Source organism: Myotis davidii, unplaced genomic scaffold (assembly GCF_000327345.1).
Source record: "Myotis davidii unplaced genomic scaffold, ASM32734v1 scaffold557, whole genome shotgun sequence".
NCBI classification, from domain to species: Eukaryota; Metazoa; Chordata; class Mammalia; order Chiroptera; family Vespertilionidae; genus Myotis; species Myotis davidii.
This window is the reverse complement of record NW_006289557.1, coordinates 2,127,114-2,144,148: the sequence shown is the minus strand read 5'-3', so window position 1 is coordinate 2,144,148 and position 17,035 is coordinate 2,127,114. Positions and strand designations below refer to the sequence as shown.

At 38.7% G+C, this 17,035-nt stretch overlaps 1 protein-coding gene across 3 annotated transcripts in view; it reads right to left on the bottom strand.

The window, feature by feature from the left end:
• FGF12 (fibroblast growth factor 12) overlaps positions 1-17,035 on the bottom strand; it is a 514,802-nt gene that overhangs the window by 175,731 nt on the left and 322,036 nt on the right. For all 3 annotated transcript variants that reach the window (XM_006762004.2, XM_006762003.2, XM_015562815.1), the window contains one exon: positions 1,440-1,543. In XM_006762004.2, the coding sequence (XP_006762067.1) occupies positions 1,440-1,543 (104 nt within the window). The remainder of the gene's footprint in view (positions 1-1,439; positions 1,544-17,035) is intronic.

Below are 17,035 nucleotides of genomic sequence, written 5' to 3'. Positions count from 1 at the left end.
TGCTATGAGGCACACTGACCACCAGGGGGCAGTTGCTCAATGCAGGGTGAGCTATGCTCAGCCACAAGCTGCACTGATGGCTGCGAGCGCAGCAGCGGTGGTGGGAGTCTCTACTCCCTCCTCGGGCAGCGCTGAGAATGTTCAACTGAGGCTTAGGCCCACTCACGTGGACATACCCCGAGTGATGTCCAGGGGTTGGGCCTGCCCTCTGCCACCTGGGAGCAGGCCTAAGCTGGCAGGTTGTTATCTCCCGAGTGGTCCCAGACTGCAAGAGGGCACAGGCTGGGCTGAGGGACTCCCCTCCCCCGAGTGCACAAATTTTTGTGCACCGGGCCTCTAGTATCAAGCATAATATACCAGAGATTCATTTAAATGAATATTTAAAAAGTTTAATGGTAGTTATTCAATAACTGATTTAGTATCTCGTAGGCATAAGTGAACTTCCTGAATAACCTTGTATTATTTACTGAGAACACAGAAAGTAAGAGTGGAAATCTGTAGCAATGATTTTCAGGATATTTCTTCTTGAACTACAAATAGACAACTCCCTTATAAGAGAACAGAAATTATATATCCACAAGGTTCTGTGCAGCCACATTCTCTTTCAATGCATAAATTATTATCTTGAGGTTGAGATTGGCGTCAGAATATCATTAACTTCTTTACAACATGTCAGTGCTGATAATGTAGCCACTGATGTTACCTAATTTTATCAGCTTCAGATTTAAAAATGATGTTAGACAGCATCGTTTTAAAGGTCCAGAAATTCAGTCAAAGAGAGGAGGTAACTTGCCCAAAGGGCTAACTTCAGAGTAACTGAATGCAGATTAAACTTAAATATCCCAGCCCTTAATCCAGAGCTCAGCCCACACATTCACATTGCCTTCAAAGTGACCAGTTACCCCAGGAATCTGACCCATCAAGTACTGCACCAATTTTGTTAAATACAACAAAAGCATAATCTATTTTCAAAGTTCTTCCTCCGTAGACAGAGAAGACTCCCAGACAAACTGAAGAATCTAGCTTCCCAAACCATCCTCTGTGCTTGAAGAAGAGGCAACAGGAGAAAGGAAAAATGACTCACTTCTTACATTAAACATAAAGATAAAACATAACACAAAGATAAAATTCAAAAAGCAGATTATCCTCCAGAAGTGGAAGCTAGATGAAGATAATTTACATTGCAGGAAAGTAACTAGCTCTTTCTCAACAGGACAATGTTTGTAACATTTTGAATTATAAAATATTCATAATAACCCTGACATACTGGCTCAGAGAATTTAGAATTGTGTCAGCTGCCACTTTTTTTTTCCTGAAATAATGGAATGATGGTTACTCCAATGCCAGTTTACACACACATACACACACACACACATACACACACATACACACACACATACACACCACACACACTCACACACACACGAAAAGGGACTTACGGAGCTGTAGAGATAGCCTTCACCATTCATGGCCACATAGAGGCTGGCCTTCACCCCTTGGATGGCCACCACACGCAGGCCCACGGGAATTAGATTGAAGAGAGCTAGAAAGGAAAAAGACAGAGAGGAAAGGGATCAGTGACCTTTTGAGTAAATCAACTCATTTATTAAGATAACTTTTTTGGGAATTAAAAACTATGAACCAAAATGGAGAGGGAGAGGGAGATGGAGCGAAAAAGGAAGAGGGAGAATGGGAGAGAATGAATGTCTAAGGGTGAGGACAACTCACCCTTCTTGTCTCTGCACCACCACTATGTGGTTCCATGTAAACCACAAGAACTCATCTGTAATGAAGGGTTTACATTAGAAGGTTTCTAAGGGCCCCACCTGGATCCGAGAATTCAAGGTCTCCCCTCCGCAAAACGAACAACACTCAAACCACGTAATATCAGATGTTTGTTTTATAACAAATAATTTAAACCACATTTTTTTCAATAGAGGAACATATTTATAGTAAAAAATGCTAATAAAGTATCATCTTTGTAACAAATGCCAGACTTCTTCCTTTGTTCTCACCACTGTCTTTGTGCTGCTGAAATAATTTAAGAAGTACAAGACCTTAAGGTCTAGTTGGGGAAAGAAAGCTAAGACATATGGAATCATCTGATACAGTGTATAATTTATGTCTATAATTAAATGTAATATATGCATTCTATATATATTCTCTGTGTTACAGAGTTCAGGAAAAGGGAAGGTCTGTGTGGAATGAAGTAGTCGGGAAATATCTTACACAGAAGATGGGACCTGCGTTGACACCTAAAGAAAGGACAGCAGTTGAGTGAGCCAGGGACAAAAAACATTTAGGGTGGCAGTAAATTAGGTGGCTCTGCAGGGTAATGGGTGTGCACAGGAAGGGGCTGGCAGATTGGAGGATTTATTTCACATTGGGAAGAAATGGAAAAGAACACCATGTAGATAAGGTAGGGATAAATAACTGAGACTCTGGCATTCTAATCTTAGAGATCTGGACCTTCCAAATGGGCAGCCAGAAGTTGGCATAAAAGAATTCAAGCAGCAAGATTACAAAAATGTGTGAGCCTTGCAGACAACATAGCTTCTAAACCCACCACTCAGAAGCTGCATTATGTGGAGCTATTCATTTAACTGCTCTGCTTTAGTTTTTCTGTCTGTAAAATGGGCATAATAATCCTCACTGCACAAAACTGAAAGAATAAGCAAATGCATTATCATGTTCTTAAAAATTTTCATAAACAGAGATGTGGTCTCTCTTATGTTATGAGTTACTTATCATTAATATATAATGTTCATGTGTCAAGTAAGGTTAGCATAGGGTCTGATGTAAAAACTCATGTATCACCCTAGTAATATTGAATTTATATTCAGAAGATTATTTAATACTTTAAAAACAATAATACTTCATATTTGTGCAACACAATTTTCAAAGTGCTGATAAATCCATTATTGTATTTGACCTGCCACCACAAACACTAAGAGTTCAGGACAGAATGATCATCCTAAATTTTAGAAGGGCAAACAGGTTCAAAGAGATAAGCCGGGTAAAACAGCATCCGAACAAAGCCTTTCTGGCTCGTTAATGTGGTTACCTGCCCCAAATATCCTATTTCCCCCCTTCTTCCATTTCAAGTTTAATTTCTCCTAATATCTGTTCTTACCCTCTTACAAAATAACAGGTGATTTAGCTATGTCCCTACATAACTTGCAGCTAGTGTGGCTACAGATTCAGTACTACCCAAGAAGATGTAGGCAGAAGGGTCTCTTAATGCATAAAGCCTCCTTCCCTAAAGACAACTCATAAGTGTCTCTTGCCCTGATCTGAACACTTTACCTAACTGCTGCTTAAACAGTGTGGCGGCTGGGTCAAGACCATGAAAATAAGGGCTACTCCTGAGGGAGTGGTAGCAGGTGAGCTAGAAGGAATTGGGTCCCCAAGGACTTTGTAGAGAAGTGGCACCAGTCACACATTCAATGTCCTAGGTCTGCCATTTTTGTGGGAAAATAAGTCTGTGCAACACAGAGTTAATCCTAACTGATAGAGATGGGTAATGAAAGCAGAGTTAACATGAAAGATACAAACTAATGCAAGATAGTTATGCATTGTAAGTAATCACATTTACTAGACAATATCAAGTTCAATGACAATTCTTATGGGAAAAGTAATGAAATCCAAAATTGTACATAATGTCTTTCCAAGGTAAAGATTGCCCAGGCAAAATGCAGGGACATTGGTTCCTTTAGCTAAAACAGAAATAGAAAACCAACTATGAAGCTTTACCTATCTAAGGAGAGTGAGAAAACTACTCAAGTTAGGCAGAGACAAACACTTGTGTGAAAGTTTTATATGAACCTCAAGGTGACAATGACTTTAGATAGTGTGCTTTGGGAGATTTAACAAGTTCATTAAAAAAATCAGTTCACATGGACAACGTGAGAGCATGAGGGGGGATGGGGGTAACGTGGGGATAGGGACACATACGTAATATCTTAATCAATAAAAATATATTAAAAAAAGAATTTTAAAAAATCAGTTCAAAAACCAATTTGTAATTAGACTTTTTAGTGGTAAAAACTACAAACTGTTCTCTTTGGGAGGGTCTGCATCTGCCTCCTAAAATCTTAAGAAATGGAAAATGACTTTACCCTTACCTACTCTTTCTCTTCAGTGTAGCACACTGGCTATAACCCACTGGAGCCCTTCACTACTCAGTGGGAATTCCTCCTAAGTCTCCATTCTTTCTCTTCATCCTCAAAGCCATATCCTAATTCATGTAACCGAGGCATACCATTCAAGTACCTTGCATCTACTCCTACCATTTCCCTTCTTATAACCTCTAGCGATGGAGTCCTCAATGTCTACAGGATAGATCCAAAGTCTTTACTTTCGTGCTCAAAGCCCTTTGCAACCTGGTTGCAACCCAATATTCTATTTTATCACCTGTCACTCATTTCATCCACTATAACCAGCTTTTAAGAGATTTTTACATTTGCTAAGTTCCCCAATGATCTTTAACTAGGCTGACCTTTTTTTTATTTTATGCTCTCTTGAAAAATCTTTTTTTCCCATTTCTAAATTTCGTCAACTCTTTTCACCCTTTAAGACCTATTTTATTGAAGTACATCATGAGTCTTATCTGAAATTGTTATAAGATGAGGAGGTGAGTTCAGAGAATATAAATGCAAAATAAGGCAAAAAATGAATTGAATCAAATAGTTAAAATATTTTAGTATTCTCCAGATATTATAATCTTTGTAATAACTTTCAGCTTTTAAAATGTAGTCTTTTGTGATTTATTTTATTACCTTACTCAGTTTTGTACTTAACTTTCATTTCATCATTCTATATTTATTTTTCAAGGGGGGTCCCCCAAAGCATATAAATTTTAGGACCTATAACACTTAAGTCCATCTCAGAATGAAGTTTAAGTGGAAGGAGAGAATGAAAGAAAGTAACAAATCAGAAAGAAAAAACTAAAGAGATTATATTACTTGAATGTCTACTTTTGTTTTCAGGCATTGTGCCAGGCATTTTGATATGCAAAATGTCATTTTTAAAATAAACTAGATATCTGACTACTTCACTTTATTTCAGGGATAAAAATATTACTTGATTTTTTGGGTACAAAGTGGATAAATAAAGGGAATAAAGTGTCATTAAATGTTGGCATAAAATGCCTTAGTTGAACTCTCATATAGAACTTTGTAAATATTTTGATAGTGCCCCCTGATTCATCATTTATTCTTTCCACAAATATTTATTGAGCACTTACTGTATGCCACATGTCATACATAGGCCATGGAAATAGATGTATTCAGCAGATGTAGTCTCTGGGGAATTATTTTCATCTGTAAATCTTTTTGAGACTCCTACTATCCTGTGGGCAAGTGAAGGCCCTAGAAACTTGTACTATTATTCTCATTGCCTTGCGTAGCATCTTGGTCATAGAAGTCACTACCTAATATCTGCCAAATAAATAATGAATCAGTAGTGGTTTCTCCTTAAGCTTTCTTATTTACAGCTTTTCTAGGTCACATTTCCATAATTAAGTATTGAAGATAACATTTACCACACACAGTATATATTCAAATGTGGAATTTAAAGGGAAAGCCAGAACCCTACATGATACAAAGTTTGAGATGATATAAACATAGGGTTCATGGAGCCAGTGTGTGTGTGTGTGTGTGTGTGTGTGTGTAAGGGGATTCAGGTTTGTGGGAATGAAGAGGAAGGGAAAAGTTTAGGGAATCTGTTACACCCAAGATATTAGACATCTTGTATAATTACACTAAACCAGAAAAAAACGTATTTTGTAAAATTGCTATGTTATTATTCAACTTAATTTCTACCTGGCTATTATCCACAAAAGTTATTCCAGTGACAATATGGTGACAACCCAAAAAACATCAGAAAGTCCCTAATGCGACAACCAATAAAGATGCAAAGAAGAAAAAGAAGAAGGGAAGAAGAAAAGAAGGAAGAGAAGGAGCAAAAAGTTCATTCCAACAGGTAAAACCTTCTTTTCAACAGGTAAATCCAGCATCTTCCTAAGAAACTTTTAAGGGTAGGCTCCTTATTGTTTGTAATAATGAAGCACTGTAAAGTGCAGTTGTATTTTAAAATTCTGGGTTGAATTTGCTGAATAAGCAATGAAAAAAATGCATTGATGACCCACTAAAAACACAAGTAAATTTATAGTGGAAAATACTGAGAGAGAATGGAACTATTTGGGGTTATAATCTATGCACTCCAAATATAAGATCATCTTGAAAATTCAGTATCATTTCCCATACGTCAAAATGATCTCAAGAAAGATATTTCATTAGAGTTTAAATGATATTGTATCCTAAAGTTGATACCATATTGTTTTCCCCTTTAATCCTACAGTCTCTTGCGAAGACATTTGTAACTGTAATATCCTATCTAATAAAAGACAAAAAGGGTAATTAATCATACCTCTGCTACACTTCCCATTGGCTAATCAGGGTGATATGCAAATTAACCACCAACAAAGATGGCAGTTAATTTGCATAACTAGGCTCCAAGTGGTGGAGCGAAGCCAAACAGCTGGAAGCCAGCCAAGCAGGAGGCTTCCCTCTCAGGATCAGTGGAGCCCCGAGGCCTCACAGCTCCTGGATCATGGCCAGCCTGCAAACAGCCATCAGCCCCTCACCCAGGCTGGCCAGGCACCCCAGCGGGACCCCCACCCTGATCCAGGACACCCTTCAAGGCAAACCAGCCGCCCCCCACCCCCGTGCACCAGGCCTCTATCCTATATAGTAAAAGGATATATAGCAGAAAGACTGGGAATGACTGGTCACTAACAGCAGAAAGACTGGGAATGACTGGTCACTATGACACACACTGACCACCAGCGGGCAGACACTCAATGTAGGAGCTGCCCTCTGGTGGTCAGTGTGCTCCCACACAGGGGAGCTCTGCTCAGCCACAAGCCAGGCTAATGGCTGCCAGTACAGTGGTGGTGGTGGGAGCCTCTCCTGCCTCCTCAGCAGCGCTAAGGATGTCCGACTGCAGTTTAGGCCTGCTCCCCACTGGCAAGTGGACATCCCCCGAGGGTTGCCGGGCTGCCAGAGGGATGTGTGACTGCCATCTTAGGCCCAATCCCCCAGGGAGCAGGCCTAAGCCAGCAGGTTGTCATCCCCTGAGGGGTCCCAGACTGCGAGAGGGCACAGGCCAGGCTGAGGGGACCACCCCCCCCCCGAGTGCACAAAGTTTTGTGCACTGAGCCTCTAGTTTATAATAATATTCATAGGCCACTCAATTGAATTCCCATTACTCATGAAAATAATATTTATTTCTGGCAATTATTTATCATTTACTAAGGTCAATTTTTTTCTCCCTCTCTGCTTTCAATAGGAAAATGATCTTAAGAAACAGTCAACAATTGAGGAGATTAAATCCAATACAAAAGTGGTTATAGAAATTATGGCACAAAAATATTAAATTTTAAAAAGCTGGAAGCTTTCATAAAAATTATGAAACCTGGAAAATAATAAAATATTTTAGTTAACAACTTGATGGATACATTTCAATATTTTTCTTCTCCATTATTTTGTATTAATAATATCTGAAAAATATTTTATAACAATAATTTTATAATAGTCAGCCAAATTAATTGTTCCCTCATCCTAATTCCATAGCATTTCATACATAGTACTATTCACATTGATTTTTCATATTAATGTGTTCGCTTAAGTCTCCCTGCAAACTAAGAATTCTTCAAGAATATGAAATATTTATTTCATCCAGACTGCATTGTACAGTAGAAACCTAAAAAGTGTGATCACTAAATTTAATTTTCTAAAACAGCATTTCTTACAGAAATTAAGTGAAAGATGTGATTGTCCTATTTCTTTAGCTATTGAGTCAAGGAAACAAGACTGGGATGAGGACTGAAGATCAGTCCAGAGAACAGAGCTATTGATCATGATCTCTTCTCCTAACATTTAACAACTTTGTCACAAAGTAATGTAACCTCACAGACCCTTCGTGTCTGCTCTGAATGTTTCATTGACATTATGAAGGTCAATTAAAATATTTTTTTACAAACACTTGTTAAACCATAAAAGTAAAATACAAAGTATCATTATTGGTGTTGGTGGTTGTTGGTACTGGTGTTAAACTTCCAATTCTAGAACATTCATAAAGGGCATACGTGGCAGGGAAATCTGGGTCATCATTATGCCATGTTTTAACTTGAATTCCTTAATATGTCATGGGAGAAAAAGCAGCAATGCCTTTCAGTTTATATATTTACTAGAGGCCTGGTGCACGAAATTCATGCATGGGAGGGAGGGGCGTCCCCTCAGCCCAGCCTGCACCCTCTCCAATCCGGGACCCCTCGGGGGATGTCCGACTGCTGTTTTAGGTTCAATCCCCAGGATCAGACCTAAACCGGTAGACCTAAACATCCCTCTCACAATCTTGGACCACTGGCTCCTAATTGCTCACCTGCCTGCTTGCCTGGTCACCCCTAACTGCCCCCCACTCCCGCTGATCGCCTCTCACTGCCTCTGTGTGCCAACCTGATCACCCCTATCTGCGCCCCCCCTCTGGCCAGGTCGTTCCTAACATCCCCCCTGCCAGCCTGGTAACCCCTTACTGCCCCTGCTGCCAGCCCGGTTGCCACCAACTGCCCCCCTCTGCTGGCCTGGTTGCCCCACGCAGCCTTCTTGTTCAGTCGTTTGGTTGTCCCTCACTAACCCCCCTGCCGGCCTGGTTGTAGGCAGCCATCTTGTGAGAGTGTGAGTGTTAATTTGCATATCACCTCTTTATTATATAGGATGATCTAGAGAACAAAATCAACTTTGAATTTAAAATAAAGCAATGAAAAGGATGTAAAAAGTCAATATAATTTGACTATGTGGCTTTTAATCCCTCTGACCTATTTTATAAACAACTGGTTGAAATAATTCAACCGTCTGATTTATTTTGCATTGAATTTACTGATTTATGAAATGGATTAATGATTTGGGGCTTAGAGAATTAAAACTTTTCCTGTAAGCATTGGCTAATAGGAAACATTGTGGATTTTCTACATAGTGAAAATGAGCAATGTGGTGATCCTTTTCTGAAAAAAGCTAGTAGAAATGTTTGCCTTAGCTGTAGTAGATATCCTACCATTGGCTTTTACTCCTGATATCATCATATAACCTTTCCTGTGTTACTTCAGAGAGGTTCAGAAACTTGAATAATTAACAAGTCAATTGAATGTGATCTTTCTTTTTACCTTCAGATGAAAAATGAAGCATATCACTATTGATAATGAAAGCAAATGCCTTTCATCACTCATCCTCTGCAGCCAATTTATCTTACACAGACTTGTCTCACTGTCCATTTCAAGAACTCAGTGAATAGCACAGGTGCTGTCCATAAGATCAATGGGCAAAAACACCCACCAAGAAATCACTGCATGTTTTTAAGCTTTCAGATTTGTATCTTCCACAAATCTTTCCTCACAAGTTATGTTGCCCAAATGGACACTGTGGCCTAATAGGTTTATTTATTAAATCATTCACATATACTCCAGACGTTGTGCTACACTTGTAATATAGTGGTATAAAAGGCAGACATGGTACCAGACATCACTATGGTAAAAGTCTAAATTGTAAAAGAATAGCCCCTAGCGTGTACTCTGAATCCACCTTTACAGAGGAGGGCACTGAAGCTCAAAGATGTGATTTTCCCAAGGTCATTACGTCCACCAAGTAAAAGCTAGGGTGTGAACATAGGTTCTGGTGTTTGTAAAGCGAGGGAAAAAAATTGTTGCTCTTAAAAAGTAAAAGTGAAATTCTAGTAACCACAAGCCAAGCAGCTGTAAAGAAAGTGAGGAAAAAATAGAACTTTAATAAATATATTGAAGCCTTAAAAGATTGTTTCAACCAAGTAAAAATGTCCCACCCAGAAAATATAAAATCTTTAGTTTTTCTTTATTAAAATTACACACAAACACAAGCAAACTTGCTTGAGATGTTTTAGATATGCTCAACCAAAGCTTTGCACTTCGTTATCATTAAATAGCAAAATGAGAAGGCAGTTTTGAAAATGTATGCACATAATACTGATAAGCAATTACATTCAAATAGTAGAAAGTCAATGAAATACCACAAAGAAAACACTCATAATTCCACTCAATTTATGTTGACATTGACACTGAAAAGTTATATTTGCTGCTCACAATTTAAATATACACACGAGGAGACAGAAGTGGGCTTATAGTTGTGAGTATGCAAAACACAGTTTATACTTATATTATTATTTATTAATTATTGTATTATCTTCCACACAAACAACTGTAAACCTACTTTTTACCTACTTTCTATATCATCCTCAATCCAAAAATATTTCTATTGAAGTAAATATGGTAAGATTTGTTTTTAAAATAAATGGAGGGGGGAATAGAATATAAAAAATAAGATGATGATTTTTGTCATTATTATTCTCTCACTTAAAATCGTCTCCTTCATATCATCTCTAGTTACACATCCCTAGTTACACATTTATTTTTTCCAAAGGACCACATTTCACCTATCACTCAGTTGTGATTTCTCAATAACATTCACTGGTTTCCCACCTCTAAAATATGGTCCTGTGATGCTTCCATATATATTCTGCTTCATCCAAACTAATCAGCTCTTTCTCCCCCAACAGGGCAGGAGTTTTCTCTGCTAGGTGCTTTTGCGCCTGTTTATCTGAAATGCAGTGCTCCTAATCTTAGGTCACATGCTTTGATCCTATTCTTCAAGATTCCATTTAAAAGCCACTCTCACTGAGCACCACAGCTTTGGGGGATTGCTCTCCTCCCTGAAATCTTGTGATTTTTCAGTATTGTTTTGTCTTACATAAATGTTCAACTGCTCTGGAAGCAGCTAGAAGGCATGAGTAGTATGGGAATCGTCTTTGTAATCCAGAAACTAAAGCTGAGTTGGCCTTCAGTGTGTTGGAGTTAACGACGATGAAGTATTCATATAATGTCCTATGTGAAACTCCAGTCATTTTGTTGTAGTTGCCTGAAACCATGTCTTAAGAAAACATTTGAGGCTAGGCCACAATGAATGTGAAAATTTAATGATGTCTGCCATAGACACAGGAGGGGCACTTGGCCATTTCTTTGTCATCTCTAGCTTGAGGGCATCCTTTTACAATAAAATATCACAAAATATTTCATAAAAGAACACCAATTTGCACTCTAAAAGTTATCTTATTGCATAACTCTGTCTCAAAGTTTTTTGCTGTTGTTTTTCAAAATAGTTCTGATGCCTTGCCACACCCATGACAACTAAATAACCATATTTTTTAAAAAAATAACTAGTTTTATTGATTTCAGAGAGGAAGGGAGAGGGAGAGAGGGATAGAAATATCAATGATTAGAGAGAATCATTGATCAGCTACCTCCTGCACACTCATACTGGGGATCAAGCCTGCAACCTGGACATGTGCACTGACCAGGAAGTGAACACTGACCTCCTGGTTCACAGGTCAACCATTGAGCCATACCAGCTAAGCTAAATAAACATCATCAGGGTTGAACCTAACCACTAATTAAAAAACAACAAAACCTCCTCAGATGATTCCAAAGGGCCCTATTGTTAAAAAGCTATTTCATATTCAGTAGTCCTGGGGTAGTTGAAACAAGCTCCGAGGTAATGCTGGCCCTTACCAATCCTGAACAGTCAGCGGTTCAAAGCCTAGTGCGGGTAGCCTAGGCTTCTCTTACCACTTATTGGAAAGGTAGAATCTGAGGCCACATTCAAGACCTACTGAATCGAAATCTGCAGTTTAACAAGATCCTGAGATAAGTACCATGCACTTAAGGTTTGAGAATCACAGTTGTAGATGGGTGGTCCTCAATGTATGGTCTCGTGAACTTGTTAGAAATACCAACTCTCCAGCCCCCACTCAGACCTACTAAAAGAGAAACTCTGGGGATAAGTCTCCCAAATCAGTAGTTTACTAAGCCTTCCAGGTGATTCTGATGCACACAAACATATGGGAAGCAACATTCTAAAAGAAATCACTGTTATTAAACTTGAATGCACTTTGGAATCATTGGTGTTATTTTACAAGAATACCAATGTCTGGATTCCATCCTCACAGATTCTGCTTTTATTGATCTGGAGCAAGGGTCCTCAAACTACGGCCCACGGGCCACATGCAAATACAAATATTGTATTTGTTCCCGTTTTGTTTTGTTTTTTACTTCAAAATAAGATATGTGCAGTGTGCATAGGAATTTGTTCATAGTTTCTTTTTAAACTATAGTCCGACCCTCCAATTGTCTGAGGGGCAGTGAACTGGCCCCCTGTTTAAAAAGTTTGAGGACCCCTGCCTAAGTCCCTTCACAAGCCATCTATTCCTCCCAGTTTCGTCTTCCAATTCAGTCATGCCTTCCTAGAATCCCTGGAAACCAATCCCTGGTGTGTTTTTGCACTTCCATGTCTTTATTATCCTGGACTTTCTTTCTGACATGTCTTTTCTCCTTATCTGGATAGCAAACTCCTAGTCATCCTTCAAAGTCCAGATCAAATATCTGCTGAACGCCATATGCTTTCTCAATCCACCAAGACAAAATTAATTGCTCCCACTCTCTGATTTTCATCAACACTTAAAACAATGACAGGTGCTCAATGACTAATTATTTGAACTGAACTACTTGCTCCCAGCACTTTATTCAGAATTCAATCTCAGTTAGAGGGCAATTCAAAGGCTGCTGATCAACTGAACGCTGTCTCCGTGTCATTCCTTCTTTGCCGACTCCGTCCACACCTTTAGGGACCCCTGGACCCGTTAGGGCTGGACCCCAGCAGTTCATAGTTTTGTTTTTGTTTTTAACTATAGTCTGGCCCTCCAACGGCCTGAGGGACAGTGAACTGGCCCCCTGTTTAAAAAGTTTGAGGACCCCTGATCTGGAGTAAGACTTGAGCATCAGGTTTTCAAATGTACCCAAGTGATTCTAACATGCAAAACTCTTGGAACCTTTATTCTAGAGAACTTGGACATAGGTAGGTAGACTGTCTTCCTTTGAATCTTGGCAGGACTTCCCCTGCTCCGATTATCAGCAGAATCAAAGGACTGAGGCCAGACCATGTATAACTGTATTCATTCTAACACACTCAGTGGGAAATTCCAAGTGCAGTGGGGCTTAATCGCATCTAAATTAGACTTTCATCTAATTCCCCCAAAGATATGAAGGCTGGGCCTAGAGCAGAAAAGAGTGCTGAAACTGAAGATAAGTTGCCAAAAAAGGCTTGTTATACAATTCTTCAAAGCTCTGCTCAAGTCCTACATTTCCCCTGAAATTATTCTTGATCATATTTCAGCAGCATAGATTGCTTCTCTTTAGACTTTCCAAAGTGTTCCCTTCCTGGAGGGTAAACGTGATGTTATATACTTTAGTCTTTACACATATTTCCCAATTTGCAGATGAGCTTCAAAGTGCTAAGCAAATGGACCAAGTTTATACAGCTGGTAAATTGAGAAATACATATTAATATCCATAACTGTCTGTCACTAAAACCCTGTGGGCTATTCACACATCACACTGCTTCCCCATTTACCAGTACTGATTTCTGGTATACACTAAAGGAACAATAAAAATGAGGTCTTCTGCCAATCCCTAAGTAAGAAGGAGCAAAGAGAAGCTTTATTTAGAATACTTTTTAAAAACTAAATTATAATACTATGGAGTGGGCTTCGTATTGCTGTACAGACACTTTTTGACATTGGTTTCCTCCTCATATCTGTCTCAGTGCCAGGGAAAGCAGATGTTCAAAGTGCACCCTCACTAAATCTTGGCTGGATACTTGCCTGCTCAGTACCACTCTATCTAGCCTACTGCATAATATATGAATATTTATATACACACACAAACACACATAGTACACACCTCAAACTTCCCAAGTGAGATATATGAAACAGGAAACCACATTAATTAAGATTTTTAAAATTATTGTTTAATGGCTAATTAATCCAAAACACGTATTAATTTACAGTTTAAATACCTCAAGCATATTGAAGAAAAATCCTCTCAAGTTTAATGTTCAGCCTCTCTAAAGTAAACCACCACATTTTATAAATAAACCCCATATTTCATATAAATGATTTTTAAATGTGTTGCGAGAAGAATGCAGGGGTATAATTTAGGGAATATTTATTATGCACTAAATATTAACCAGAAAAGAGACTGGGGATTGAGTATAAAGTGGGTAATGTTCTAGGCATTAGCTCTGGAACAAATAAACTCACTGAGTTCAAATCCTGGGTCTACAATTTAATAATTGTGTGACTATGAGCTAATAAGTTAAACTTCCGGTGCCTCAGTTTACTCACCTAAAAAGGAGAAATGATTACTGGAACTGATATATAGGATCATTGTGATAGTTAAATGTGTAAAATTTATAGTTTTCAGACCTTTTCCAGTCCCTTTAGAAAGTACTCTGTAAACATTTGCCATTATTATCTAATTTACCCCAAACTCAGAGGTTAAGGAATCTCTCATTGAAAATATATAATTCTTCCTTTATACTTCATAGTAGTATGTCTGTATGAAACACCAGTCCATATGAGAAAAAAATTATTATGATCTAGCCCTTATTTAGTTGGTGGCTACAGCCTGAATGCCTAAGTGAATGAATCACATATAATAAATCCCACTCCCATTAATTACTATCTATATTAAGTGGAAGAATGTAGGTAAATATGTAGTCTTCCAAGAAATAACTTGAGGAGGGAACACAGGATATGGGTATAATAGAACTGAATTTTCTTACCATGCACAAATCAATTCACCTCTCAGAGTCAATTTCAGAGGAATTTTTAATTATCTCTAACTTATTACAACTCTAATTTAATACACTTTACCATTACATCAAGAACCTCCCTCCCCTACTTATTTTTAAAAATTCTTAAAGCACCTGAGTATATATATATTTATTTTCTTGCAAAATAAGCTTAAGTTACGCTACTTGTCCTACTTGAAAAAAAGGAAAAGAAGAGGAAGAAGAAGAAGAAGAAGAAGAAGAAGAAGAAGAAGAAGAAGAGAAAGAAGAGGAGGAGGACGAGGGGGAGGAGGAGGAGGAGGAGGAGAAGAAGAAGAAGAAACATCTCCCCCTCCTATGGGTAAATGTACCATTTACATACTTTCAGAAAATGTCTCTGTAATTATCACCATGAATATGTATTCACTTTGAAAGTATATTTAATACTGTGCAAGAGTGTGTTCTTTTACTTTTATTGCTAGAATGTTCACTTTTTCAGAAGAAGCATATTCAATGTTCTTCCTGTTTTCATAATGGAAAATGACTACCTTATCTAGACTTTGAATTCTCTAAGATTTTCTAAGATTCTCTGTCATTCTCAAAATAAAATACAAATGTGATCCAATTTAAATTAATTCTTCAAACTGGGTGTTGTTCAACAGATACATTCTTTTTTAAAAAGTAAATATTTTTATTGATTTCAGAGAGGAAGGGAGAGAGAGATAAATAGAAACATGAATGATGAGGGAGAATCATTGACTGGCTGCCTCCTGCACACCCTCTACTGGGGATCGAGCCCGCTAACTGGGTATGTGCCCTTGACCAGAATCGAACCTGGGACTGTTCAATCTGCAGACTGAGCCTCTATCCCCTGTGCTAAACCGGCTAGGGCTCCTCTTATAGTCTCGAGCCGTCTATTTCAGTCAGGGCTCCGTTAAGAAAACGGAAACCACAGTAGATGTTTCAAACAGGGGGAATTTAATACAGGAACTTGTCATCCATCCATGGGATGGGAGAACCAGAACCAAGGAGCTAAGTGGGGATGGTGGAGGAGACATGAAGAATACATGCCAACTCCGAGATAAATCAGGCATAGTCAATGTCCTTAAGAATCGTGTAACTCAAAGAATGTAAATAACCCATATACATAATAAATACATACAAGTAAAACTGCATAAATATCCTAAAAGATGAACCATTGTGCAAAGGAAAAAGCAGGACTTCCAGTTAAAGAAATCAGAAAAACTTTTCAAACACAAAAGGCAGTTCATTTTGGTTTTGGATGATATAATCAGTGGAAAAAAATAACATTAGCAAGTACAGAATGAGGAAACTGTGGGGTGTATATGGGGAGCATTTTAGAGGAGAAAAGACACCCTATCTAATAAAAGAGTAATATGCAAATTAACCATCACTCCAACACAAAGATGGTGGCGCCCATAGCACAAGATGGTGGTGCACAGTCCTTTCAGCCCCGCTGGAGTCCTCCAGTCCTGGGGGGTGGCTGCTGAGAGCGGGGCCTGCTTGGCCATTGCTGCAGTGACCTGAGAGCGGCCCAGCGGGCTCCAGAGGGCTCCTGGATTGGAGAGGGTGCAGGTCGGGATGTAGGACCCCTCCTCTCCACCCCCCCCCCATGCACGAATTCTGTGCACCAGGCCTCTAGTAATAAAATAAATAAGTATATTAGTGGTAAGTGTTCTGGAAGGTAAAATTCCAATTGCCAGGGGGGAGTGAAGTGTTGAAGATAGGGATTGAAACTGATAGAGATTAACCAGAAAAGCCCTGCCTGAAAAAAAAAAAAAACATCGCTTTTGAGTAAGAGTATAAAGAAGTTGAGGGAGTAGGCTATTGTGATTTTTAGAGGAAGAACATTGTAGGCATAGGAGATAGCTGGTACCAACATTTTGAGAAAGGAGCATGGTGTGTTGGAAGAACAGGAAGCAGGCTAATCAAAAGAGGAGAAAGAACAGTCAGGATAGGTAATGGGTGGGTTTTATATAAAACATTGGTCAAAAGATGAAATTTGGCTTTTATCCTTAATAACGTGTGATGAAAGAGAATGAGAGGTGAATTTATCAGACCTGTGTTTTAACCAGGTCACTCTGGCTGCTGTGTGAACAAGAGACTGAAAGGGGAAAGCCGTAAGTAAAGAGGTAAGGTAGGAGGCTACTGCAGAAGTCCAAAGATGAAAGCAGCTTGGACTAGGTAGTGGCAATAGGAGTATTGAATTGTGGTCCAATTCTGTATATATTTTTAATGCAGATTGAATTTACTAACATCTTCCA